Source organism: Pan paniscus, chromosome 1 (genome assembly GCF_029289425.2).
Source record: "Pan paniscus chromosome 1, NHGRI_mPanPan1-v2.0_pri, whole genome shotgun sequence".
NCBI lineage: Eukaryota > Metazoa > Chordata > Mammalia > Primates > Hominidae > Pan > Pan paniscus.
In genome coordinates, this window is record NC_073249.2 from 158,417,879 (window position 1) to 158,444,261 (window position 26,383).

The 26,383-nt window shown below is 38.8% G+C and overlaps 1 protein-coding gene across 2 annotated transcripts; it reads left to right on the plus strand.

Annotated features, from left to right (window-relative positions):
* Positions 1-3,468: 3,468 nt before the first annotated feature.
* RPE65 (retinoid isomerohydrolase RPE65) lies at positions 3,469-24,576 on the plus strand. Of its 2 annotated transcripts, XM_003807877.3 has the most exons (14): positions 3,469-3,572; positions 4,761-4,843; positions 6,588-6,738; positions 8,573-8,680; positions 8,784-8,925; positions 12,453-12,600; positions 13,812-13,893; positions 14,131-14,263; positions 14,373-14,512; positions 15,138-15,267; positions 21,811-21,925; positions 22,020-22,114; positions 22,220-22,331; positions 23,468-24,576. In XM_003807877.3, the coding sequence occupies exons 1-14, from the start codon at positions 3,562-3,564 to the stop codon at positions 23,617-23,619; spliced, it is 1,602 nt and encodes a 533-aa protein (XP_003807925.1). In that variant the 5' UTR covers positions 3,469-3,561; the 3' UTR covers positions 23,620-24,576. The 2 variants fall into 2 exon arrangements, with proteins under 2 accessions (XP_003807925.1, XP_034823168.1); XM_034967277.1 differs by lacking the exon at positions 8,573-8,680.
* Positions 24,577-26,383: the final 1,807 nt, after the last annotated feature.

The window sequence follows — 26,383 nt, forward strand, 5'->3', positions numbered from 1 at the left end:
ATTCCGAGAATGAATTGCCATGATTTGTACTTTTAAAAGAAATATCCTTCAAGAAGCTGACTTCTAGGATCTATACGTTGAAGCATAAAGGATACCACAGATGCAAAACAATGCAAAAAGTGCTAAAACCAGTTGCTGTTCTTAAACAATGTGGTTATAGCCCCAGAACACCAAAGGCAGCACAGGGATATCTAAGAAAGGCACTTGGTGCAGACACGGGCACCAGCAAGACTGGATTCTCATCTCCCAGGAAGTGATCTTAAATGCAGTTTGTTAATGCTCTCTCTCTCAACTAGTATACGCTTTCTTTTCGACAAAGACTTCTCTTTCAGCCTCTTGTAATGGGAGGGGAGAGGTGAAAATTTTAAAAAGCTGCTGGGTCTTGATATTAGTGGAATTTCTCTCCAATGAACTGACAGTGTACAGGTATGACAACATGGCCTGTAGCTCTTCTCGAAGAGAAGAGACTGCTGAGAAAATAAAATCCAACAAAAATGCTGCAGGAGAAAGTCTTTCTAACATGCTCATTCCTCTGCCTTCTCTCACTCTGCATCTTTCCCTAAGAATGCCACCTCCATCTTTTTTCTATGTCAACACTGAGCTTATCCTTCAGATGCTAACTCATTCAGCCTCCCTATTAGGCTCTCAAATGATTACAGGCCCCGGGGATCTTCTCCTTTAATAAATAAGTTCAAATCACAATCAGAATTCATTTTCTCTGTATCCCTGAAACATCACACACACACACACACACACACACACACACACGGTGTGCATTATCTGAATGAATTGTACCAGAAACCAGAAACCCACTGGTAATCCTTTTTTATGCCTTTTATTTCCCCAACACATTTACCAGTCCCAGAGTTAGATTAGGCCTCCTCTGAAGTATCTCTTGAATTTCACTATTCGTATCCATCCCTCAGTGTACCTGCTTACAACAGCTATCTCCACTTGTTTGATCCATGCCTCCCTTTAATTTGTCTTGCCCAAATCTCCTATTCCAGTATATTATCCACAATGCATTCTAAGTCGTCCTACTAAAATGCAAATCAGATCATGTCACTCCTCTGGATAAAATATTTCAGTGATTCCCCTTTTCTCATGACAAGGGTCTGGATTTCTGTAAATGGTTTATGATGTTCTTTTTTTTTTTTTTTTTTTTTTTTGAGATGGAGTCTCGCTCTGTCACCCAGGCTAAAGTGCAGTGGCACGATCTCAGCTCACTGCAAGTTCCGCCTCCTGGGTTCACGCCATTCTCCTGCCTCAGCCTCCCGAGTAGCTAGGGCTACGGGTGCCCACCACCACGCCCGGATAATTTTTTGTATTTTTAGTAGAGACGGGGTTTCACCGTGTTAGCCAGGATGGTTTCGATCTCCTGACCTCGTGATCTGCCCACCTCGGCCTCCCAAAGTGCTGGGATTACAGGCGTGAGCCACTGTGCCTGGCCTAGTTTATGATGTTCTACACAATCTGGCCTATGATTATCTCTAGTCCAGTTTCATCTCTAGCTATTTTCCCACCTTATGTTAGCCTCTAGACTTTTATAAATAATACAAGCTGTGCCTGAACACTCTTCTACCTGCCCTTTGACTGGCTAACTTTTATATATTTATCCCGTCTCAGCTTAGATACTTCCTTTTTCTCCTGGAGGTTCCTAATGCCAGTATCAATGTTCTTCCTGGGTGGTACCACAGCATCCTATGGTGACGAGGAGGAGGTGGCCTAGATCCTTCCTTTTCTTGGTAAAGGGTGGAAGCAGTGTGGATACTTTACTTGGTGTGTTCTGATATCCATGTGTCACTAGGCACTTGTTCTTTGTGTCTTCACATCTCCTCCTGTTGCATTTTAAAGCACTTTCATAGTATATGGTTTTGCCTAATAAAGCATTCTCATACCAAAAAGAAAGTATGGTATTGTGCAAATAAGTGCTCACTCCAAATTAGCGGTATATTTATTGAAGTTTAATATTGTGTTTGTGATATAGAAGTATTTGCTTTAATTCTAAATAAAAATTTTATGCTTTTATTGCTGGTTTAAGAAGATTTGGATTATCCTTGTACTTTGAGGAGAAGTTTCTTATTTGAAATATTTTGGAAACAGGTCTTTTAACATGGAAAGATAGATATTAATCTCCTCTTCTATTACTCTCCAAGATCCAACAAAAGTGATTATACCCCCCAAAATATGATGGTAGTATCTTATACTACCATCATTTTATAGGCATAGGGCTCTTAGCTGCAAATAATGGAACTAACTCTAATAAAGCAGAATGCAAATATTGTAAATATTAGAGAGCTAACAATCTCTGGGATGGCTAAAGGATGGAGCTTGGAGGCTACCCAGCCAGTAACAATATTCCGGGCTCCACTGTCGAATGGAGACACTACAACTGCCTTGGATGGGCAGAGATATTATGGATGCTGAGCCCCAGGTGCTACCACTAGGACTTCTACCACTGTCCCTAATGGGTGGAGCCCATCACATGCCTATGCCCTCACTGTAAGGAAATGAAGCTACTGTTGTAAATCTTGGGAAGCACTTGGATTAATTGTTATACAGTTTTGTTGAAGAAGACCCCTAGGGTAAGTAGCCGTAACTGCACACTAAATTTAAAATTGTTAATGAGTTTCTCAAAAAAAATGTTAAGGTTGTTAACTGGTATAGTATATATCTTGCCTGTTTTCCAAGGACTTCTTTGGGCAGTACCTTGTCTGTGCTGGCAAGCAACTGAGACTTAATGAAAGAGTATTGGAGATATGAATGAATTAATGCTGTATACTCTCAGAGTGCCAAACATATACCAATGGACAAGAAGGTGAGGCAGAGAGCAGACAGGCATTAGTGACAAGCAAAGATATGCAGAATTTCATTCTCAGCAAATCAAAAGTCCTCAACGTGGTTGGAAGAATATTGGCACTGAATGGTATCAATAAGGTTGCTAGAGAGGGTTAGAGGTGCACAATGTGCTTCCATAACATTTTATACTTCTCCAATCTTAGCACTAATCAAACATGGTTGAATAGTTTGTTTACTATAACTCTTACAGAGTTATAAGATCTGTGAAGACAGGGACAGGGACAATACCCATCTCTGTCTGGTTCATAGGTGGTATGTAATAGATATTTTTAAAAATAAGTGAGTTAATGAATGAGGGTGAGAATGAAGGCACAGAGGTATTAGGGGGAGGTGGGCCCCAGAGAATGGTGCCAAGGTCCAGTGGGGTGACTGGGATCAGCTCAGGCCTGACGCTGGCCACTCCCACCTAGCTCCTTTCTTTCTAATCTGTTCTCATTCTCCTTGGGAAGGATTGAGGTCTCTGGAAAACAGCCAAACAACTGTTATGGGAACAGCAAGCCCAAATAAAGCTCAAGCATCAGGGGGATCTGAGAGCTGAAAGCAACTTCTGTTCCCCCTCCCTCAGCTGAAGGGGTGGGGAAGGGCTCCCGAAGCCATAACTCCTTTTAAGGGATTTAGAAGGCATAAAAAGGCCCCTGGCTGAGAACTTGCTTCTTCATTCTGCAGTTGGTGCCAGAACTCTGGATCCTGAACTGGAAGAAAATGTCTATCCAGTAAGTATCTCTGGGAGACTTTTTAAAAACACCTTCATGGATTCATGATAAATGTGCTATTTCAAGGGCTCCTGAAGAGAAGGCATTGATTAATGACCTGTTTAGGAAAGACCCTTGAATTTTGGTGGGGAAATTTTTTCCTGCTTATGTATTAAAGCAACTAGCTAGAATTCAGGTCCAAATTATGGGGGGTTTGTGTGACTTAGCCCGGGGTTTGGAAGCAGTCTTGAGTATGGGGATTTCAGACAGACTTGGGCTCCACTCCTTGCCCAGTCATTTCCTAGTGTGTGACTTTGGACAAATTACCTAACTTTTTAAGTCTAGCTTTTCCTGTATATAGAAAGATGTCACAATAGCTTTTACTCCATTATGTTACTGTGAGATTTAAAAGAGCTAATGCCATGCAAAGTTCTTTTTATGGTATGTAGGACATAGTAATTGTTTAGTAAAAGGTAATTATTATAATTGAGTCTGGTCAGAGATTCCACTCTTTGAAGTTACAACATGAAACTGAACAGAGGATGTAGAAAGTAAACAAAAATATAGAACCTGAATCTCCTGGTCTGACTATGATGAAAAAGTACTGTAGGTCTTGGGGATTGGTAGAGAAATGAGATGATGGGGAAAAAATTATGGTATAATATGAGTGAATAATGAAAGATGAAGTACCTGACCCAAAAAGCTGTCATCTCTCAACCCCTAGGAAGGAGATAAATGAGTCTCTCCTTGAGGCAAGAAAATCAATGATGCAGTGAGCTGAGCATGTTGATAGGGTGGGAGAATACTGTGGGAAGGACCCTGTTTAGGAACAAATTTCAGGAAGTGAACTGATGGCAGTAGGATTGATTGATTTGTCTTCCGAAGTAAGGAAAAACTGCAGAGGACAGGATTAAGTTCACTGTAACCATTGATATTAAAAGAGAGGTCATGTCTCTTGACATCAGAGCAGTGATCTGGGACCCCCTTCCATACCTGAGTAGTCTTCCCCACCCCCAGCCTCACGTGCTCCTCCCGCCCTCACCCCCGCTTCTCCCCCTACCCCCACCCCCACCCAGCTGAGACTAGACTGGCAGGAGTGGACAGGCTTTGAGCCAGCCCTAGAGTGCCTTCTCTCCTGCAGCTCTGCCTCTATCTCTGCGGACTTTGAGCATCAACATGGGCTTCTTCCTTATTCTTCCACCATTTCAGGGTTGAGCATCCTGCTGGTGGTTACAAGAAACTGTTTGAAACTGTGGAGGAACTGTCCTCGCCGCTCACAGCTCATGTAACAGGTTGGTCTCGCCCATCTTGAAGCCATCCTCTTTTATGTCAGTCTCTCTTCTCTGGCTTCCTATTCCTTGGCGTCTCTCAGGGCAGACTCCCCCTGTGGGTCACAGGGAGAGGGATCAGGTGGTTTGGGCTTTTTATAGCAAGAACCCATTTTCTTTCATTCGCCTTTACTTTATTTCTCTAATGCAGAAAAATGCTACCTAATTGGAATTCCCTAAGGATCAGGATTACACCTTTGTCATCTTCAAACTGTCAGTGCCTAGCTCAGTGCCTGGCACATAGTACATTTCCTATAAATGTCTGTTCCATTGGTGTCTAAATAAATGAAGGCCCAGTGACAAGCACCTGGGAGTATTAAAGGGTGGTGGGTTTCATGCCCATTTTATTAGAGGAATGTTGGTTCTGCTGGGAGGCAGATGTAGATGCTAACCTAGCTCTATCATTTCACTGTCTGTGAATCCTCTAAGTTACTTAAACGTTCTGAGCCTCAATTCCCTTACCTACAAAAACCCAAAATTTACCTCATGAGGATGTTGTGAAAATTAAGTGGAGTAATGTAAATAGAATGATTCACCCACTATCCAACACAAAGTGATCAATAGACAGTAATTATTACTATCAGTATCATTATTAGTTATAGGAAATAATCCATTTGCTTGAAAAACTTCACTGGTAGGAATCAAGGAAGCACTGTCAATCACTGCCCTTCTCAAAGGATAAACCTACCTGGGTTTTTTTTTTTTTTTTTTTTTTTTTTGAGACAGAGTCTCGCTCAGTCGCCCAGGCTGGAGTGCAGTGGGATGATCTCGGCTCACTGCAAGCTCCGCCTCCCGGGTTCACGCCATTCTCCTGCCTCAGCCTTTCCAAGTAGCTGGGACTACAGGCGCCCGCCATCACGCCCGGCTAATTTTTCGTATTTTTAGTAGAGACGGGGTTTCGCCGTGGTCTCGATCTCCTGACCTCGTGATCCGCCCGCCTAGGCCTCCCAAAGTGCTGGGATTACAAGCGCGAGCCACCGTGCCCGGCCCTACCTGGGTTTTTAGGGACAAACCTAACTGTGAAAGCTGAGAGGCCTTAAGGACTATCTTGGGTACCCCACATTTTGCAGATGAGAACACTGAGGTCCAGAGATGACATGTGAGCTGATCCTAAACCAGAAGTCAGGTCCCTGACATCCAACCCTGTGGACTTTCTGCTACAGCAGATTGACTTTCATCCAAGCAGTAGCTCACACTCACAGAGGGATATAGCTCTAGACTTTAAAGAGCCAGGATTCCTGTTTTTTCATTTAAATAGTTTTTTTTCTATAGACACATCTTTTTAAAATACATTTATTCTCGCTCTTAATCCATCCTTCTACTCCTCACTCCACTAAAATATATCAAGAAATTTGAAAATCTTCTTAAAAATGAGATGGCAAAAGGCAAATGGATTGGTGTTTGGGGAAATCTATTAGGTGGAGAGTCCCAGTCCTCTCAAGATGCTTCTCCCTCACTCCTTCCAACCCTTTATCCACACTCTGGGGCATCTCCACGTTTCCCAAGGTGTGATCTCCTAGTGAAGGTGAGTCAAGTCAGCAGACATTTTCTAAGTGCTGTCCAGCGCGAGGGCTGGAAATGAAAATCACTGCCAGCTCTATGAGGAAGAAGCTGCCCAATCAGGCTGCTGATATACTCTGCCTTACCAAGGACAAGCCTAGCCCAAGGCAGGGATAAGAAGCAATGTTCTGTCTCCCCTTCATCACAGGCAGGATCCCCCTCTGGCTCACCGGCAGTCTCCTTCGATGTGGGCCAGGACTCTTTGAAGTTGGATCTGAGCCATTTTACCACCTGTTTGATGGGCAAGCCCTCCTGCACAAGTTTGACTTTAAAGAAGGACATGTCACATACCACAGAAGGTAAAGCAGCACTCCATGCCACTCCTCCTCCCCAAAGTAGGGCCTAGCTTGACTCCTCCTCCCATGTGAGTTTTAACCTCTGAACTCAGGAGGCAACCTATACACCCACTTTCTTCTCACAATGTACCTGGGCCAGTGTGTCTGCATGGATATGAGGGAACATTATCATGGAATAAAGGAGAAGCTAAAGCCTAGGGCTTTGGGGTCCAACATGAGTGGCTTTAAACCCTGTATTCAACAGACATGACTTGCCTAGGAGGGTAACCTTGGCAAGATGTTGACCTCCAATTCTTGGTTTTATAATTAGTAAAATGGGAGAAATAATAGAATCTACCTTATACATTCATTACAAGCATTAAATGAGAGCGCAGTGTCTAGCACACACAAAGCACTTCATAATAATAGCTATTGTGATGCTTGTTGTTATTATTATTAAACCATTGGCCATCTTGATTCCTTTTTCTTTTTATAAAATTGGAAAGGCCACTGGGAAAGGGGTCGGGGGCTGCCACAAAGTAGTGAAGGATGAAACATGTCATAGTGATACCAGAAAGAGAAGTTTTCTGAAAACAAGAGATTATTGCTAAAAAGTCTTGAAGCCCTAAATCATCATTCCAGGAAACCCCCATTAATGAAGTATTAACAAATACTTTGTCTTCTGCTTTCGTGTTCAAGCCTATTAGTGGCTTTGTTGATCACCACAGATTTCAGGCATTTTGAAAAGACCTGTAAAGAAACAGTGAAAGGGGACTTGAAGCAGGACAACTTGCACGATAATAGAAGAGAAACAGATGATGTCAAGCAGAAATGTAGCCATGAGAGCTTACTGTGGAGTTCAGATAAAGCTTCCTATACCTTCGACAGAGCAGGGTACTCTTTCTTCTTCATAAAAGTGCGACCGGGCGTGGGTGGCTCACGTCTGTAATCCCAGCACTTTGGGAGGCCAAGGTGGCCAGATCACTTGAGGTCAAGAGTTCAAGACCAGCCTGGCTAGCATGGTGAAACCCCGTCTCTACTAAAAATACAGAAAAATTAGCCGGGCGTGGTGGTACATGCCTGTAGTCCCAGCTACCTGGGAGGCTGAGGCAAGAGTATAGCTTGAACCCAGGAGGCGGAGGTTGCAGTGAGCCAAGATTGCGCCACTGCACTCCAGCCTCGTCAACAGAGCAAGACTCCATCTCAAATTAATTAATTAATTAATTAATCAAATAAAAGTACAAAATCAGATTTTAACTGGCTCTCCATATCAGAAATCCTGGGCAAAGTATGCTGTCTACTCTAAGATATGGTTTAGCAGACCTGTCTAGGCAAGAGATGAAATTCAAGAATACTTAATTTTTAAAACAAAATAAATGTTAAAATTGAAGAAAAACATAAAAGTAACAGAGGGAGATTGAGAAGAATATAAATCAGCACACCATGTCTGGAATTTTCCCAGTAAGTTTAGGTTGATAGGTTATAGGTGATGGGGGTGGGGGCTCTATGTGAACTTCCCCCAGGGCTGCAATGGTGTGATATAGAAAGTTCATGTTGTCCTGCTCTGGCCAACTAGGATTCTAACCCAGCTTGGCCACATATGCCAATCACTTAACTCCTCTGAACCTCAATTTCCTCATCTGTGAGGTTTAAAAGATAAAAACGTAAACTCAAGGGACATTGTGTCTGCCCTGCTTGGTCACCCCAAGAAAGTGAGCTAATAAAACCCTTTATTCTTCATGTTGTACATTTATGATTGTGACTTGATGAGGACACATAGAATGGCCATTCTAAGCTCCACATGGGCTATACGGATTGCTCCTGTCTATACCCTTCCCTATGTTTCAATGTCCTTCAGGTTCATCCGCACTGATGCTTACGTACGGGCAATGACTGAGAAAAGGATCGTCATAACAGAATTTGGCACCTGTGCTTTCCCAGATCCCTGCAAGAATATATTTTCCAGGTTACTGAACCCAAACTGAATGTTACTCAAGACATTTTATATTAGCCCTTCTTCTCTCATGGCTTGAAAATTACTGGACTGAAAAATTCATTTGTTTCTACAGGTTTTTTTCTTACTTTCGAGGAGTAGAGGTTACTGACAATGCCCTTGTTAATGTCTACCCAGTGGGGGAAGATTACTACGCTTGCACAGAGACCAACTTTATTACAAAGATTAATCCAGAGACCTTGGAGACAATTAAGCAGGTGGGACACAGTGCTAGGTGATGTTCAGGAATTTAGAATTTGGAACTTAAAATTATTTCAACATAAATTATTCATGCTGCGAATATATGATTCTGACTTGATGAGGACACACAGAATGACCATTCCAAGCTCCAAATGGACTGCACTGATTGCCTCTATGATGCTTTCCTGCAATTGGTGTAATTTGGTGAAAAGAACATGAGAGCCAGATTAAGTTTCAAATCCTAGCATTGTCAACAATGACTAGCTATTTGACATAGGACAAACATTGTTTCTTCATCTCTAAAATTTTAAACACTTACATGGATTGGAGAAAACCCATATAAAATGCCTAACATATTCATTCATTCATTCATGACACAAATATTTATTGAGTGCTTTCCATATTCAGAATTTATGCTAGATGCAAGGGATAGATCAATGAGTAGGGTAACATGGTCCCTGCCTTTCATAGCTTTTATAAGCTAGCATGAACCTGGTAAATACTGGGTGCTCAAAAAATTATAGCTACTGATACTGAAAATCATGCTATTTATGGTTCTAGGCAAGTATGTTGCACTAATTTGCCCCTTCTTATAGATACTTCTTATTAGAAATAAAGCTATATCTTGAATGAAATAGCATAGAACAAAATTTCAGCAATATTTGGAAGTGACAAATTTTACGGACAACTTAGGGAATCTCAATGCAGCAGTCCTTAGATACACATTTTGAACCAATATTTACTAAGATATACCTATTTACAAGGCATTGTTCTTGTCTTCAGGTGACTTAATGTCTAGGTGGAGAAATCAATTATGTAACTGTAATAGGACAAAGAATATGATGAGTCTTTTAAGAAGGAAAATATTTTAAGAAAGCATAAATACGAAAGGAATTGCTTCTGGAAGTAGTTGGCAATGCAAGGTGGGACAGGTGAAAGAAGGATTAAAGGGAAAGGCTTTGGGCTGGAAGTTAGAAGAGAGGGATGACTTCAGTGAATTTAGAGAAAGGATATGCTAGATGGAGGGGGTAAAGTGATCAAAAGCATGGAGGTAGAAGGTGTTCATGAAAACTGGAGAATAATCTCCTTGGACTAGACTTGCAGCATTTCTCAGTGGAGGTATTAGTATGACATTAGGCAGGGGGTGACTCATCATCATGGAGACGTCCCATACATGGGAGAGGTTTGGCATCCCTGGCCTCATCCACTAAACACCAGTCATGTTTTCAATCATTATACAGACCCAAAACGCTCCTGACATTTCCGTATCTTCCCCTAGGGGGCAATAACACTCCCAGTTGAGAACTAGTTGCCTAGAGTAGTTAATATCAAGGGGAATATTGAGACACAGGGTAGGATGAAATTAAAAGCTTGAATAATTGGCTAAACATTTGGAATATGTTGTTTACCTAATGGGAAGCTACTGAAAGTTTTTGCTCAAAGAAGTAGTATGAGTAGGGCTATATTTTCAGATGTTTATTTGGGGAGCCATGTGTGGGCTGTATGGGAAGGTAAAAGAGATACAGTATAGCTGGGAGACCAAGAGGTGAAACTAAAGGCCAGAACCACAAATGCAGTACTGGTAAAAATAAGAAGAAAAAAAATAGTCTCAACATTGAGTCTCAATAGCACAAGCTGATCTATAATTCTCAACAGACTATTTACTACGTCTTAACATACACTCCCCATAGCTCTTTCTTGTTTATGTTGTGTGTGTGTAACCATGTACAAGTGTGTGTGTAGCTCCTTTAGAGAAGAACAAAAGCTGAGTTTCTGAATCATTCATTTGACTTTGATAGGGAATCTGTATTACAATTACATGATATTTTAATTAGAAATATAGAAGCTATGGTATGGCTGCAGAATAGACTTTATTAGGAGTCAGGTTCCACTGTTACTAGCACTGTAAAATGTAATTTTTAAAATGTGAAATTTTTGATTGTTTACTGTTATTAACCAGTGCCTTTGCCTCCAGCCTGATTCCCTTAAATACAATTTATTTAAGGCAGCAGTAGCAATTTTTAAAAATATAAATATGAAAGTATTACTCCACCTAGGGAATCCATAACTTCCCAAATAAAGTCCAAGTGAAGGTCTTTGTGGCTGGCCCACTCTTATTTCGCCTCCTCTACGCATGCCCTTCATGGCAGCCAGGTTAAATGACTAGTAATGGCCAGACAGCACACATTATTTCACAAGTCTATGCATTTACATTAGGATTCCCACTCCCTGGAATACGCTGTCATCCTGCTCCACTTGGCTAACTCCTCGCACCTTTCAAACATTAGTTAGAGTCATGTTTCTCAGGAAAACTGCCTCATCCCTCAGTCTGGGCTAGATGGCGCTTCTCTACGATGCCATTGCACACTCACAGTGCTTTACGCCGGCTTATTGGTCTAATGCAGTGCTGTCCAATAGAACTTTCTGCAATAATGGAAATGCTCTATAACTGTGCTATCCTGGTGTTATTAAGCACTTGAAATGTGGCTAATGTGACTGAGGAGCTGAATTTGAAGTTCTATCTAAAAATTAGTGGTCCTGTATTAATAGAACAGCACGGGTCTAGAATGAAGTTCTTGAAAGCAAAGATCTTCTCTTTCCTGAGCCATGATACAGTGCCTGGCACATAGTGAAAGCTCAGAGTATTTGATAAATGATTGACTGAATAAATGAATATCTTGCCTATTATTTAAATAAGGGTGCTAAAATGTCCTATGCTTTAAAAAAACTCCCTAATTAATTGGAAATAATTTTGGTTAGATAAATATATATTCCAGTAATTATTCATTCAATAAATCTTTACCAAGTAGGTCCCAGGTGGAAATCTAGTGCTGATTCATCCAGCTCTTTATCCTTAAACAAGACACTTGATCTCTCTGGAACCCCAATTTATCCTTCTGCAAACTGAGAGATTTGTGTTACATTTGTAGTTCTAAACTTCTTATGAGACATAAAATTGAATTAAATGCTGTATGCTTTTGCCAGAAATGTTTATATTTAATTAAAAGAGATCCATGGTTCTCCTAAAGTCTATTTAAATTAAGACTTTCTATACTAGATGAAGCTTGAAGTCCCTTTCAGTTCCAAACTCATACAGTACCATGTGCAAGACACATAGTTGGTATTTACATAGTACCATACAAAATTGACATTTTTGGAAATCAACAATTATTAAATGTTAGCAATCTTATACAATTAAATCTAATACAATAATAAGAGTATAAAGAGGTCTGAGGACTCAAACTTATGGTTTGAGGTCAATCTGCATATGCTAAAAGAAAAGTAACTAACCAGAGCCCTGTATGGTATACATCAAATAAAGAGATGTCACAGGTAACTCCAGATTCAGACACATGAGGGGGCATTATGTTCTGCATGAAGGTGGGAACTCAAGGTGAAAGAGAGTAGAATCCAGAGAGATGGGAAGAAAGAGAAGTGCACGTAGGATGAGAGTTCAAGGGGTAGTGGTGACCTCAGACCTAGGGACAAAGGTATAATGTATCTTCCTTCTCTCAACTGGAGGACATTCACTTTACTTCCGTAGGTTGATCTTTGCAACTATGTCTCTGTCAATGGGGCCACTGCTCACCCCCACATTGAAAATGATGGAACCGTTTACAATATTGGTAATTGCTTTGGAAAAAATTTTTCAATTGCCTACAACATTGTAAAGATCCCACCACTGCAAGCAGGTGAGTTTACCAATCTGTCCTCTTCTGAAAATAAGTGTCTATATTGTGAGAAAGTTACTGTATTGTGAGAAAGATAAGAATATCAGAATAGCATTTTGTGCATAGTTAAATTACTCTCAGACTTCAGAAGTACTGCCCTCATCCCTACCCTATAAGGGGCCTAATGCCCAAGGGCATCATATCAAAGGCTGACAACTTGAAAATATAGAAAGCAAGTGTCCAAGTTCTCTTCTAGAATATTAAAAATGTAGTACATATATATATATATGGATTTGATCCTATACAATTAGGATTCAAACTTAGCAAACATTTATTGAGCACTTATTCATGTGCTAGGCAAAATTAAATTAAATAAGCATGTATGTGTGCATAATAGCATACATACATATATGAGAGTGTACTAAATATGTTGCGCTTAATTCCCAAAACTACAAACAAATCTGTTATCTCATAGAAGTACTATAGAAAAAGAACTACAGCAAAAAGAGTGTACCCTAGAATTCTCCATTCATTCTTCATTTATTGCCAGGTTCATTGTTCACCACCTTGATGATGGAATTATTTGAATGTATACAGATTTTTGTTTAGTATTATTTAGTACAGTTCTCAAAGTGTAGTCCTTGGGCCAAGACCATCACCTAGGAAACTGTTAGAAATACAAATCTTGAGCCTTGTCCTGGGCAGACTGAATGAGAAATTTTGGGAGTGGAGCCTGCAATCAGTATTTTAAGAAGCTCTTTATGTGATTCTGATGCACACTAAAGTTTGAGGACCATTCACTTACTAGTGAGTAAATTTTAATGTGCATAAGAATTACTGTACAGGGCTATTGACACAAACCCACCTAAACTATATCCTTTGGGCATCTTAAGATGTTGCAAAAGGCATTTTGACCATTCTGAGGTTTCTTCCCTACTCCCCTGACTTAAAACTCACCTCCAGCTATTGCAAGATGTGACTCCACTACACTCCTCTTGCCACAACCCTATTTGAGTGCACGTTTCCAAATCTGCTGCTATTTGGATTTTCCTGGGTGATTTTGCAGCTTCACATGAAATTTCACTAAGAAGTGCAAATGATGGAGAAAATGAAAATAACCCCTCTAAAACAATCAAAATGTGTTTCTTTGCCTGTATAAGCTGTTCTAAATGCTTTGTATTAAAAAAAAATAAGAGGCTCTTCCAAAGCCTTTTAAAACCACTTTATTTCAGACAAGGAAGATCCAATAAGCAAGTCAGAGATCGTTGTACAATTCCCCTGCAGTGACCGATTCAAGCCATCTTACGTTCATAGGTAACTTGAAGGCCTGCTATGAATCTTCAGGAAAACTCAAGTTTAAAGATTTGCTTTGCCTACCTTTGATACCAATCCTGATCACAATATTTTTTTGCAGAAAACTAAATTTAAACATAATTAATTTCATGTAGGCACTGTTGATTCTTGTAACTGAGCATACCACATATATACAAATTTGTCTGTGGCTTGAGAATCAGCCCTTTCATTCACAAGCCCGTTTGTGTTTCTGAACAGTTTTGGTCTGACTCCCAACTATATCGTTTTTGTGGAGACACCAGTCAAAATTAACCTGTTCAAGTTCCTTTCTTCATGGAGTCTTTGGGGAGCCAACTACATGGATTGTTTTGAGTCCAATGAAACCATGGGGGTAAGTCTTAGATATATTTGTCAAGTTTGTGATTCTGAAGAAGATGTGTTTAATAATGTACACTTTTTTCCTTTTAAAATGCATCAAAATATTTTCCTCATTTTTCAAGGTTTGGCTTCATATTGCTGACAAAAAAAGGAAAAAGTACCTCAATAATAAATACAGGACTTCTCCTTTCAACCTCTTCCATCACATCAACACCTATGAAGACAATGGGTTTCTGATTGTGGATCTCTGCTGCTGGAAAGGGTAAGAAAGGACACTGGATAAATGTGACACCTCCCATTGTTCCTGGAAATTACGGGGTTTTTACAGAGATGCTGCACTCAATCTGAATCACATCTAAAATAGCAAGAGTTATGTGAGGGTCAAAAATGTAATTGGAAAAGCAGTAGGGAGTTTAGGTAATCTGAACATCAAAACTATGATTAATGATTGAAAACTAATCGGGTCCACGAACCCCACCTGAAAACAAAAGACTCTGTGACCTGAGAGGTGAACTTAAACTTGACAAAATCACTGGGGAAACTTGAGCCCCATCCTCTCTGGGAAGGGAGAAAAAGACATGTGTTTTTCAGACTAGCCAAATCACTAAAAAGACAACAGCCCCTAAGGACACAAACAGAATGGTGACAGGAAGTCAGAACAGAAAGTATCTCAAGGCTGCTGTTACTTAAACAAATCCATTAAGCAGGTTGCTTTATTTTCATCCTGTGTGGGCAGGAGGAAATGGCTCTAATACACCTGGCTCAATAGCAGTTTCTGGGTTGTGGAATAAAGAACAGGCAGGCACTTGTGCTTAAAAAGGCATGAATCATCTCTCTAAAATTATTTGTAATTGCCTGTGCTCATGTTTGACTTTTTATTTTTGCAGATTTGAGTTTGTTTATAATTACTTATATTTAGCCAATTTACGTGAGAACTGGGAAGAGGTGAAAAAAAATGCCAGAAAGGCTCCCCAACCTGAAGTTAGGAGATATGTACTTCCTTTGAATATTGACAAGGTAACCTGCTTCTCTGTAGATTTCAAACAGAATGTTTCATCTCTCTCAGGAATTGTCCTCCTGCCTCATGTTTATACATAAAGTCTTGAAATTTGCGAGCTAGAAGGAGCTTTAAAAATAGACTAATTAAACTTCCTTCATTTTACAAATGAAACTAAAGCTCAGAATAGTACTGTGACTTAGCAAAAGCAACTGCAGCAGAGCCAGGATAAGAACCAGGTTTTTTAATTCTAAATCTGCCGTTCTTGTATTTACAAAATTGTCTTTAAAATATACTTCCTCGGTGAATAGTGCAGATCCACTGATTCCTATGATACTTTATCAATAATATAAATAGTTTAAATAATTGGAAGTTCTGGAGAGATGATGCATCAAAAAGTACTCTTGTAGGGAAACCAGTTCATTATTTTGGTTTTCTATAAATCTTCTGAAAAATATCACTAGAGGTTAAAAATCATTACTAACAATAGACAGTCATCTCTTTATTTCTACTTTTTCTTCCCTGCATTTAGAGACTGTCTTTTTAGAATAACCAGAGTAACATCTAGAATTTGTAGTGTGATGGAAATACCAGTCAAAATCAATAAAATATAATTCTCACATATAGGTATGTGAATATATGCTTTCTTTTATATCTATTTGCTCCCTGGTTGCACAAAAGGGGTTATTAAAACAGCTACATGGAATGTAAAACTTTGTACCAAAGGCTTAGATATGGTGTAGTAGAAAATAAACTCAATTTAGAACCAAACACCACTGCTCTTAAGCAAGTTTGTAAGCTCTATGAAGAATGAGAAAGAGGGAGAAGGTTGAGGTTGAGTGTTACAGACAGGCAAAAGGGCGTCTATAAAGGCAAGGAGGAGTTAAAAATGCAAGATTTCATCTATAAATATGAAGTAGTTGCTGAGGTTGGTTTATTTAGGGGTGTAGGGGAGATTGGTTTTGGGCAGAGAGACTGGAAAGATAGGTTGGAGCAATATTGTAATGGGCTATATAAGCCTTTGAGTGTTATATAAATATAGGGAGCCATTTAAGTATTTTCAATGTGTATTTTAAGTGTATTTTAGGACATGATTAGATCTGTGATTCAGAAAGTTTACTCTGGCAGCATCATGGAAGATAGACTGGAAAGTGGAGAGTCTAGAGCAGAGGCTAGAAGCCCTATTACAGGATTAATGCAATGAGGCAAATAAAAGGGAATAAGTAGTTGAGTTAAGAAAATGGTGACTGAGAGATGGAGATGCAAAGCTGAGAAATATTTAGGCAGCAAAATCAACAGCAGTTGGTATCTAATTACATGTGAGGGGTAAGGGAAAGGAAGGAGTTCAGGATGCCTTCAAGATTTCCACCCTGAGCAGTTGAGTGAATGATGGTATAATTCACTGAACTGAAAACATAGAAGTAAGAGGAGCTGGGCCAGGCGCAGTGGCTCACGCCTGTAATCCCAGCAGTTTGGGAGGCCGAGGCGGGTGCATCACCCGAGGTTGGGAGTTCAAGACCAGCCTTACCAACATGGAGAAACCTCATCTTTACTAAAAACACAAAATTAGCTGGGCATGGTGGTGCATGCCTGTAATCCCAGCTACTCAGGAGGCTGAAGCAAGAGAATCGCTTGAACCCAGGAGGCAGAGGTTGCAGTGAGCCGAGATCATGCCATTGCACTCCAGCCTGGGCAACAAGAGTGAAACTCCATCATAAATAAATAAATAAATAAATAAATAGAAGTAACAGGAGCTAGCTTGTAGAAAAAAGAATAAATTTTACTTTATAGATGTAATTTGAAAGTACCCACTAGCAATCTTAGCAAAGCATTCCATAGGCAGCTGCTGTACATGGATCTGGAGCTCCAAAGAAAGATCATGGAGAGAGATCAATCTGGGTACCTTAAGGATTTTTGCTTTCCCCTTAAGAAGCATATCACTGACATGTAGTTGAGCGTTCCCAAAATACTCACCAAATGGATGAGTCAGTTAATTTCAGTAAACTCTTACTTTGCTAATAATGGTAAAAATCACAATCATCTTTAAGGAAATAAAAGAGGATCACTTAACTTAAATATTCACATTGCAAAATAAAGAAAAAAGAAGGATTTTTCTAACTGTATGGTTATCACTGCCTGAAGAAATATTACCCAATTATAGAATAGGGAACTGTAATAATCATAAAAAAATGTCTAACATCATCTAATCCGTCCCCTTTCTTCTAATAGTTATTGAGTAGCCACTAAAGCAGGCATCATACTATTTGTTGCAGTGGGTACATAAAATACACTTCTAGTTCTCATGGAGCCCATTACCTAGTGTATCAGAGAGAAAGAAGCCGAATCAGGAATAGCCATGCATGTCAGCACAGGAGTAGTACTCTCAGGAGGGATAAATTGATTTGTTAATAGCTAGTCAGATGATAATGTAGGGGAGATTCATGGAACATAGTTATTTGCAATGGGCAGTAATATGGCACGTGGAGATGGGATTGAGGCAGAACAACTGAAGACAGAAAGAGCAGTTTGAGGAAAGACAGATAGGTGGAGAGGGAGATACGCAGAGAGAATTGGCTATTATAATTGGTTGAAACATAGGCAAAAGTAGTAAAGTAAATGGAATAAAAAGTTATAAAAGTACGTTGTACTCTTAGAAGGCTTTAAGGCCAGGCTAAGAAATTTGCACTTTATTGAACTGGTAATGGAAAGACAGTGAAGGTTTTTACACAAAAGAAAAGCCCATAATTAATGGTATTGAAATGATAATGAAATTTGTAAGAATAGAGAGATGAGACTGCAGGCAGGGGGGGAAATCATATTTTAGAATAGGTTTTCCAAAAGAAACATTTAAAATTTGCTTATTTAAAAAATAAAGAATTTGAGAGCCAGAGAATACAGAGAGAGAAGACAGCCAAGCACAGTAGCTCCAGAAAATAAACACGTGTAGAAAATGGTAGAAACAAGAGAAGCCAGAAAAAGAAACAAGAGCCACCAGAAAGCCCTAGTTCCCACTAAGAGAGAGTAATGTCACAAAGATGAGTGCAGGTGAGGGTTATACGGTGCCCATTGCCATAGACAAGTTGAAAAGGGTGAAGACTAAGAATAAAGCACTAGGTTTGGTGATCTCTAAGGGAATAGAGTGAGAGAGACAGAAGTCAGGCTTCAGGGCTCTTAAGGTAAGCAGTTGAGTATCTGGAAAGCAGTTACTGCGTGCACACTCTTAAAAGTTTGGCAATGAAGAGAAAAATAGAAAGGGCTTAGGTCCCAGCTACTTGGAAGACTGAGGCAGGAGGATTGCTTGAGTCCAGGAGTTCAAAGTTACAGTGAGCTACATGCCATTGCAGTCCAGCCTGAGGAAAAGAACAAGACCCCATCTCAACAAACAAACAAACAAAACAGAACAAGACTCCATCTCAAGAAACAAACAAACAAACAGGAAATCTAATTTAACAATGAAAATAAGCAAAATAGAACAAAGTAAAAAATTCAACTTGAAACCATATAAATAATATATTAAACATAGACATAGACATTTGTACTTATTGTATGCATGTACATAAATATGCATACATGTGCACACCCCTCGCTTCTTCCCAGCGTCACCACTAAGTACCTCGAGTCCCTTATTTCACAAAATCTTGCAGAATCTTCTCTTCTATTGGCTCCCACCTCCCATCCTTTCCCTATTCTGAAAATCTTCCACTATTTACTTTTAATTCTTAGTCCATCACCAGAAAAAATCTCCTGTCTTCTCTTCTTAGAATGTTGCCTTCAACTTCCTTTTTTAACCAAAATCTGGCTCTCTCCCCTAAGGACACTGGTCTCCCCAACAGTAATTTCCAGGGGAATCAGTTTCTCCTCTGTACAGGGTACAGCCCTTTTACCACTTGGCCTGGAGTTGGGGTAGAGGTCCTTCTTCTTTGCTGCTTTCAGATCATTGTTCCCTCTATTCACCCTTAAAATTCCCTAAGTTTTCATCTCATTTTATCTAATCATATAGCCAAGTGATGTATGTGTGTGTGTGTGTATGTGTGTGTGTATATATATATATATATATATATCCCTCATGCCCTCGACTTTGCCACTACTTAAGACTATACTCCTTCCATAATCTATTTCATGCATGACCCACTCTGACCTTTTATCTTTCAACATCACTTGCCTACTGCAATTTCCACCAGGAACTTCCAATCCATTGAACACAGTACTTTCTCACTCTCTCTCACTACGTTGAGGATTTACCTTCTCTCCTCACTCAATTTAAGCTTTACAGTCAATAATTACAATCACTTTCTCATGTAGACCTTCCTTTCCCTTGCCTCTTTCTTACCTTATCAAAGTCATTTGTCAAAATCACAACCCTAGTTAAATTCAGCTCTCCACCCCCTCCATGCTTATACCTCTGAGGCTGAACTAAGTGCAGACAACACACAATCATGTTAATTGGTCCCATTTTAGATGCATGACCACAAATCTTTCTGCTACATTTCCCGGCTTCACTTACTCTCTCACTTTGCTAGTTAAATATTCCACACCCTCCTCTCTTTAAACTTTTACCACCTCCCACTTCCCGCCTCCACACTCAGATGCAGCTGATGGCTATGTTTCCTTTTTCTCTGAAACAAATGAAAGAAATCAGAAAGGAACCATAGACTTGCCAGCACATCTACCCACCCACCAGCATCTGTACTCATATACTGAATTATCCATCTTCCTATCCAGAGCTGATCTCTTTCATCCTCCTTCACATTCTCAGGGAAATCACTCTCCCAATTCTCCCCGTCTTTCCTAGATCACCACTCTCCTACCCTTTTCAATGGATCATTTTTGTCAGGCTCTTACAAAATCCTTCTCTTGACATTTTTGCCCCAACCAGCTACCTTCTCATTCCTCGTCTTGTTGGAGGGCCTTGGTTCCCCTATCTTCCATTTATACACTCACTCGTTGTTAAATATTCATGCCTTATTCATTTACATTTTTAGCTTTCTCTTAAACTCAAGGTTCTTACCTGCTAGTGCCAGCTCCACATCTGCATTTGGATGCCCAATAGACATCTCAAGTCTAATAAGACAAGACTTGAACTTCTCATCTTCCCCCACCAAAAATTTACTCCACCTGTAGTTCCTATCTTTGTTGTGACATCAACATTGTACAGGTCAAACACCTTGGTGTTATGCTTGATGCCTCTCTTACTTTCATGCCTCTTCCTTGTCCCATATCCTATTTAACAGGAAATCTTCTTGACTCTGTCCTCCACTTCTTCCACTTCTCACTGACTGCAATGCTACTGGCCTAGTGTGAACCATTGTTTTCTTTCAACTAGACTACTACAAGACAAACTGGTTTCCCTGATTCCACTCTTGGATCCTCCCTACTAACAAGGCTACCCTAAAAATAAATCATAGCATCTCACTCCTGTGCTGAAAACCCTCCAATGGCTTCCCATCACTCACTCACAGAGAAAGATCAAGTCCTCATAATGACCTACAAGGCTTTGTACAGCCTGGCTCGTGACCTCCCCACCTTCCTTTCTTGTTCTCTCCCCTAGCTCAGTTGATAGAATCCACACTGGACTCTTTGATGCTCCTCAAACACACTCAGCATCCTCCTCCCTCAGGCCTTTGCACAATTTGTTCTCTTAGCTTGAACACTCTTCCCAGATATCTGCATTGCTAATTCTCTCATCTTCTAAGAGTTTTGTCTCCTCTGCCACCTGTTCAAAGAGACCTACCCTAACCATCTATTCAAATTTTAACCGCTTACCCTTCACGTTTCTGATCTTCTTTCCTCTATTCTATTTTTCCCCCACATTTGTGGTATATTATAAAATTTATTAATTATATTTACTGTATATCTCCTTGAACTAGAATGTAGGCTTCATGAGGACAGGGACTTCACTCTCCAAAACATCCTGAATGCCAAGAATAGAGTCTAGAATAAAATATGTAATCAAGTATTTGATGAAATTATTAATAAGTAGATATGTTAGAAAAATCTCATGGTATTTCATAAAATAATCAGAAAAATCATGTGTGTGTGACAAGAGATCTTAGGAAACATATGGTCCAGTGGTTTTTTTTTCTTTTTGTCAACATAACTGTAAGGATTTTTTTTTTCAAGCAAAATCAAAACATATTCTACGTGTGAAAGAAATATACATTCTTTCATCCCTCAGGCAGTCGAAGTCTTTGTTGTTCTGCAGAAAAACATTAATTATTATTATTATTGGTTTTGAGATTTTTGTTTGGTTTTTGTTTTTTTGTTTTTCAGAGGCCTTTCTTTGGAGCCCTAAATTTTCTTCGAGGATGGTCTCATTTTCTTGAAGAGAAAATTGATGGCCTAAGAGGTTATGTGACTTTCCCAGTGATACATAGCCAGTGACTGACACAGGCACAGATAGCTTGCCCAGTCGCATCCCAGGGTCCCTCATCTATAGCTTCCTGCAGTTCCTCCCTGCATGTTGACCTAAAAAAGAACTTGGGAGCCAAGACTTAAGAACTCTGCATTTTTGGCTGTTTGAATTCTTTCCTGCTCACTGAGGTTTCTGTTATCTTCTCTCCTAGGCTGACACAGGCAAGAATTTAGTCACGCTCCCCAATACAACTGCCACTGCAATTCTGTGCAGTGACGAGACTATCTGGCTGGAGCCTGAAGTTCTCTTTTCAGGGCCTCGCCAAGGTGAGATGATCTAGAGAAAACTTCACGCGGGAGTGAACAAATGTTTCTTTCAAAGAGATTAAGAGTTTTCCTAAGCATGTGCTCTATTTCGTAGCATTTGAGTTTCCTCAAATCAATTATCAGAAGTATTGTGGGAAACCTTACACATATGCGTATGGACTTGGCTTGAATCACTTTGTTCCAGATAGGGTAATTAATCCTTCTTACTAATATTTGAACAGTGCTTTGAGTATATGCTAGTCAAGTAAAGCATATTGACTGATTGCTTGATTGATTTTTCTTTCTCACAAACAGCTCTGTAAGCTGAATGTCAAAACTAAAGAAACTTGGGTTTGGCAAGAGCCTGATTCATACCCATCAGAACCCATCTTTGTTTCTCACCCAGATGCCTTGGAAGAAGATGATGGTAATGAAAGCAATTGTTGTGTCTGAATACTCTTCTTACTGCAGTTCTGTATGTTAGTTCATCAGGAAAGGAGTAAGGTTGATTATTCCGTAATACTCAAAAATGATCCTTAATACTATAAATAGAGCAGTACTGAAGAATTAAAACTATTTGAAAAGAATTTTCATCTTTTGATCAGGTCTTGTTGATTACCAGTAGAAAAAAATGTCAAAGCACCATTTGGTGTCACGATGGAGCATCAATGTCTGCTCTAGATGAGGGAGAGAAGGAAGAAAAAATGGCAACATGAATTCCAGGTTTTTGCCTTCCCTGACGAAGACATATTTCTAAAAAAATAGCAATTCTAAGAAGGGAAGCTAAGTATTATAGCAGATACAAGAGAATGAGAAGGCAGGTCTGTGAATAGTTTTCATTTGTTCTTTCGGTAAGCTAGGGCTTGAAAAAGACCCAGAGCCACACCAGCAACTCAGACACAGCAACTCAAATTACAAATCAGCAGTGTTAGTTAACTGCTTCTCAGCTGGGACAGGGAGATAGATTACACTCTATGGGATTAAAATATGGAAAACTAAGAGAAATGAGATAAAGGATTGTGGAGCCATTTCACACTAAATGATTTTATATATCCAGTCGAAGCTGTAAAAGATTTGTTCTCATTTTGTTTGAAGGAAGTCAGCTTCCAGATCGATCTTAGAAACCATACATATGATATATCTTACTGCTTTCAAAGTCTTTTAATACACACTTTTCATTTGATCATCACAGTTTTTACAGTATGTACAGCAGGTGCTATATTTTTATGTTACAGATAAGAACAGACCCATTTATTCAGTGAGTATTTAATGAGTACCTACTATGCTGTAGTCATTGTCATAGAATATTGAGATATAGCAGTGAGCAAGACAGACAAGACTCTCCCTTCTTAGAGCTTACAGTGTAGGTAGGGTACATAAAGAGTTTAAAAGACCTCTTTAGGTGGTCTCTTGCCAGGTGGTACAAGAGTCAGAAAAAGAAGTCAGGTCATATGGTTTTCTATATTTGTCAATGTAATACCTCCTATATTATTTCAATGACATTTAATCTATAGCTTGGGCTTTTAAAAACTCAATATTACCTAATTTACTTCTGATAAACAGGTGTAGTTCTGAGTGTGGTGGTGAGCCCAGGAGCAGGACAAAAGCCTGCTTATCTCCTGATTCTGAATGCCAAGGACTTAAGTGAAGTTGCCCGGGCTGAAGTGGAGATTAACATCCCTGTCACCTTTCATGGACTGTTCAAAAAATCTTGAGCATACTCCAGCAAGATATGTTTTTGGTAGCAAAACTGAGAAAATCAGCTTCAGGTCTGCAATCAAATTCTGTTCAATTTTAGCCTGCTATATGTCATGGTTTTAACTTGCAGATGCGCACAATTTTGCAATGTTTTACAGAAAGCACTGAGTTGAGCAAGCAATTCCTTTATTAAAAAAAAAAAAGTACATATTTAGATAATCACACTTCCTCTGTGAGACAGGCCATAACTGAAAAACTCTTAAATATTTAGCAATCAAATAGGAAATGAATGTGGACTTACTAAATGGCTTTTAATTCCTATTATAAGAGCATATTTTAGGTACCTATCTGCTCCAATTATATTTTTAACATTTAAAAACCAAAGTCCTCTACACTCGATTTATATTATATGTGGCTTTGCTGAGTCAAGGAAGTATCATGCAATAAGGCTTAATTACTAAATGTCAAACCAAACTTTTTCTCAAACCAGGGACTATCATCTAAGATTAATTACAGTAATTATTTTGTGTATACGTAACTGCTCAAAGATTATGAATCTTATGAATGTTAACCTTTCTGCTTATTACAAGCAAGTACTATTATTTCTGATTTTATAATAAGAAAATCTATGTTTAATCAACTGAGGCCTCTCAACCAAATAACATCTCAGAGATTAAGTTATATATTAAAAGCTTATGTAACATAAAAGCAAGTACATATAGTAGTGACTATATTTAAAAAAACAGAGCATAAAATGCTTAAAAATGTAGTATTTACTAAAATCAGATTATGGGATAATGTTGCGGGATTATACTTTATTGCATCTTTTTTGTTTAATTGTATTTAAGCATTGTGCAATCACTTGGGAAAAATATTAAATTATTAACATTGAGGTATTAATACATTTTAAGCCTTTTGTTTTTAAATTTCTTTTGTTCCAGAGATTGTTTAAAAATAAATATTGACAAAAATAATGTTTTATATCTTAATTCTAGTATCTGTTTTATGCTTGAAAGCATTACAGATCATGATACCTAAGATGATCAGCATGGTGTTTGACTAGGTAAAAATAGGTTGAAGGAACAGACTGACCAGGGTACCTGATCTATCCATTTGATCTTTATTTAGATAAGATGCAAACTCATTTTTTAAATTACAAATACTCAGTAAAGCATACTTTTCAAAGAATAACTAAAAATACAAAAAAGTAGAAATTGTAAAGTAAAATCATACAGAGCTCATCTAAGTTCCACTGCTCTTAAGATTTGGGTACTGGTCTTTTTCTTCTTTTCTATTCCTGTAGATTTTTTTATGTAATCATTATTTTTCCATCAGTAATTACTAGATAGAACTAAAAATCTCAAAACAGAAAGAGAATGCCAGGGAACTGCATGTAATATGTCACTGTAGATAAATATCAATCCATTGGTTCCTGTCTCTAGACATGATATATGAACAGAATTCCACAAAGAAAACTATTTTTCTATTTTTAAAAAAATGTAGAAAATTAATTACTGAAAAATTACTAAGTTTTAGACTTAATGTCTTCAAATTAAAAAAAAATTCCTACAATTCCACTTCCTACCCTTGCCAATCAATGATTCCCTGGCTTCTTCCCATTCATTTTTCATGAAGCAAGTCTCACAATTCAAGGTGACCATATCTCCTCCTGCTGTACGATCCCCTTTAGAGATCACCAATGTGTGAAGAAAGGAAAGAGGCAAATCTACGATAACATTCGGCTAATACCATTTCACCATCATTGGCATTCTCAATTACAATTATCACTAAGATTAGAGCAAGGAGACTTAGGAGCTACTTTTCAAGTGCAAGATAGAATATAAGCTTTAAAAACTTAAATTAGAATAAGAGATATTTAAGTTATGTGGGAGAGATTAACTCGTAAATTCGGACTTTCTAGGAAACACCTACTCCTCTGAGCGATCTAGAGAATTATGTCCCATCTATACAAAAGAAAATCTGTTTTCAGAAAAATAACTCAATTGAATTAATATAAATTAACCTGTTAATAAGTAGTTATTTTTAAATAACAAGCTGTTTGAAGCCTATTTTTTCTTCCATTTTTTGTGCCTTATATTTGCCACAGCCAAGACGAAAAGATAATAAAATCTTTGACATAATATCATCAAGGGGTAATCAGTAACTGATAACTGCCTCATGGCAGATAATCTAGACAGTCCCTGTCCTATATTCTAAAGCAGAAAAGACCAACAGACATCAAAGGGAGTCTGTCTTCCAAGGATTCTATGGCAGTATTACTCCATCATCCCACAGTCTGGCTGAGGAGCTAAATGCAGTATTTTCTTCTGTTCAGCCTAATAGGAAGAGTATCAATGATTAGAGATTATAAACATATCCCCTAAGGAATACCAAATCTGGTACAATGCAATCTCAATGAGAAAACAATCTCTGAAAGACAAGAGAAAAAAAAAAAACCTTATTTATCGAGTGCCTACTATTTACTAAGCATTTTTATTCCTCATACTACACCCATCATGGTACTATTTTCACCATTTTAAAGATGAGGAAAAGGAGGCCAAGTTACGTTCCTAATGAGCAATAAAACCTACAGTTTTGTAGAATTCTGTGAATTTCATATTAGGAACAGATAATAATTGTTAATATATATGCACCTAATAGATCCCTAAAATACGTGAAGCAAAAACCGAGAGAATGCAAGGGAGAAAGAGATAATTCAACAATCATAGTTGGAGACCACTTAATGCCTCATTTTCAATATTGGACAGAAGAACTAGGCTT

Coding starts and splice junctions, on each gene's coding strand:
- RPE65 (XM_003807877.3), top strand. Junction 13,894..14,130: donor AAGCCATCTTACGTTCATAG/GTAACTTGAAGG, acceptor GTTTCTGAACAG/TTTTGGTCTGACTCCCAACT. Junction 14,513..15,137: donor GATCTCTGCTGCTGGAAAGG/GTAAGAAAGGAC, acceptor TTATTTTTGCAG/ATTTGAGTTTGTTTATAATT.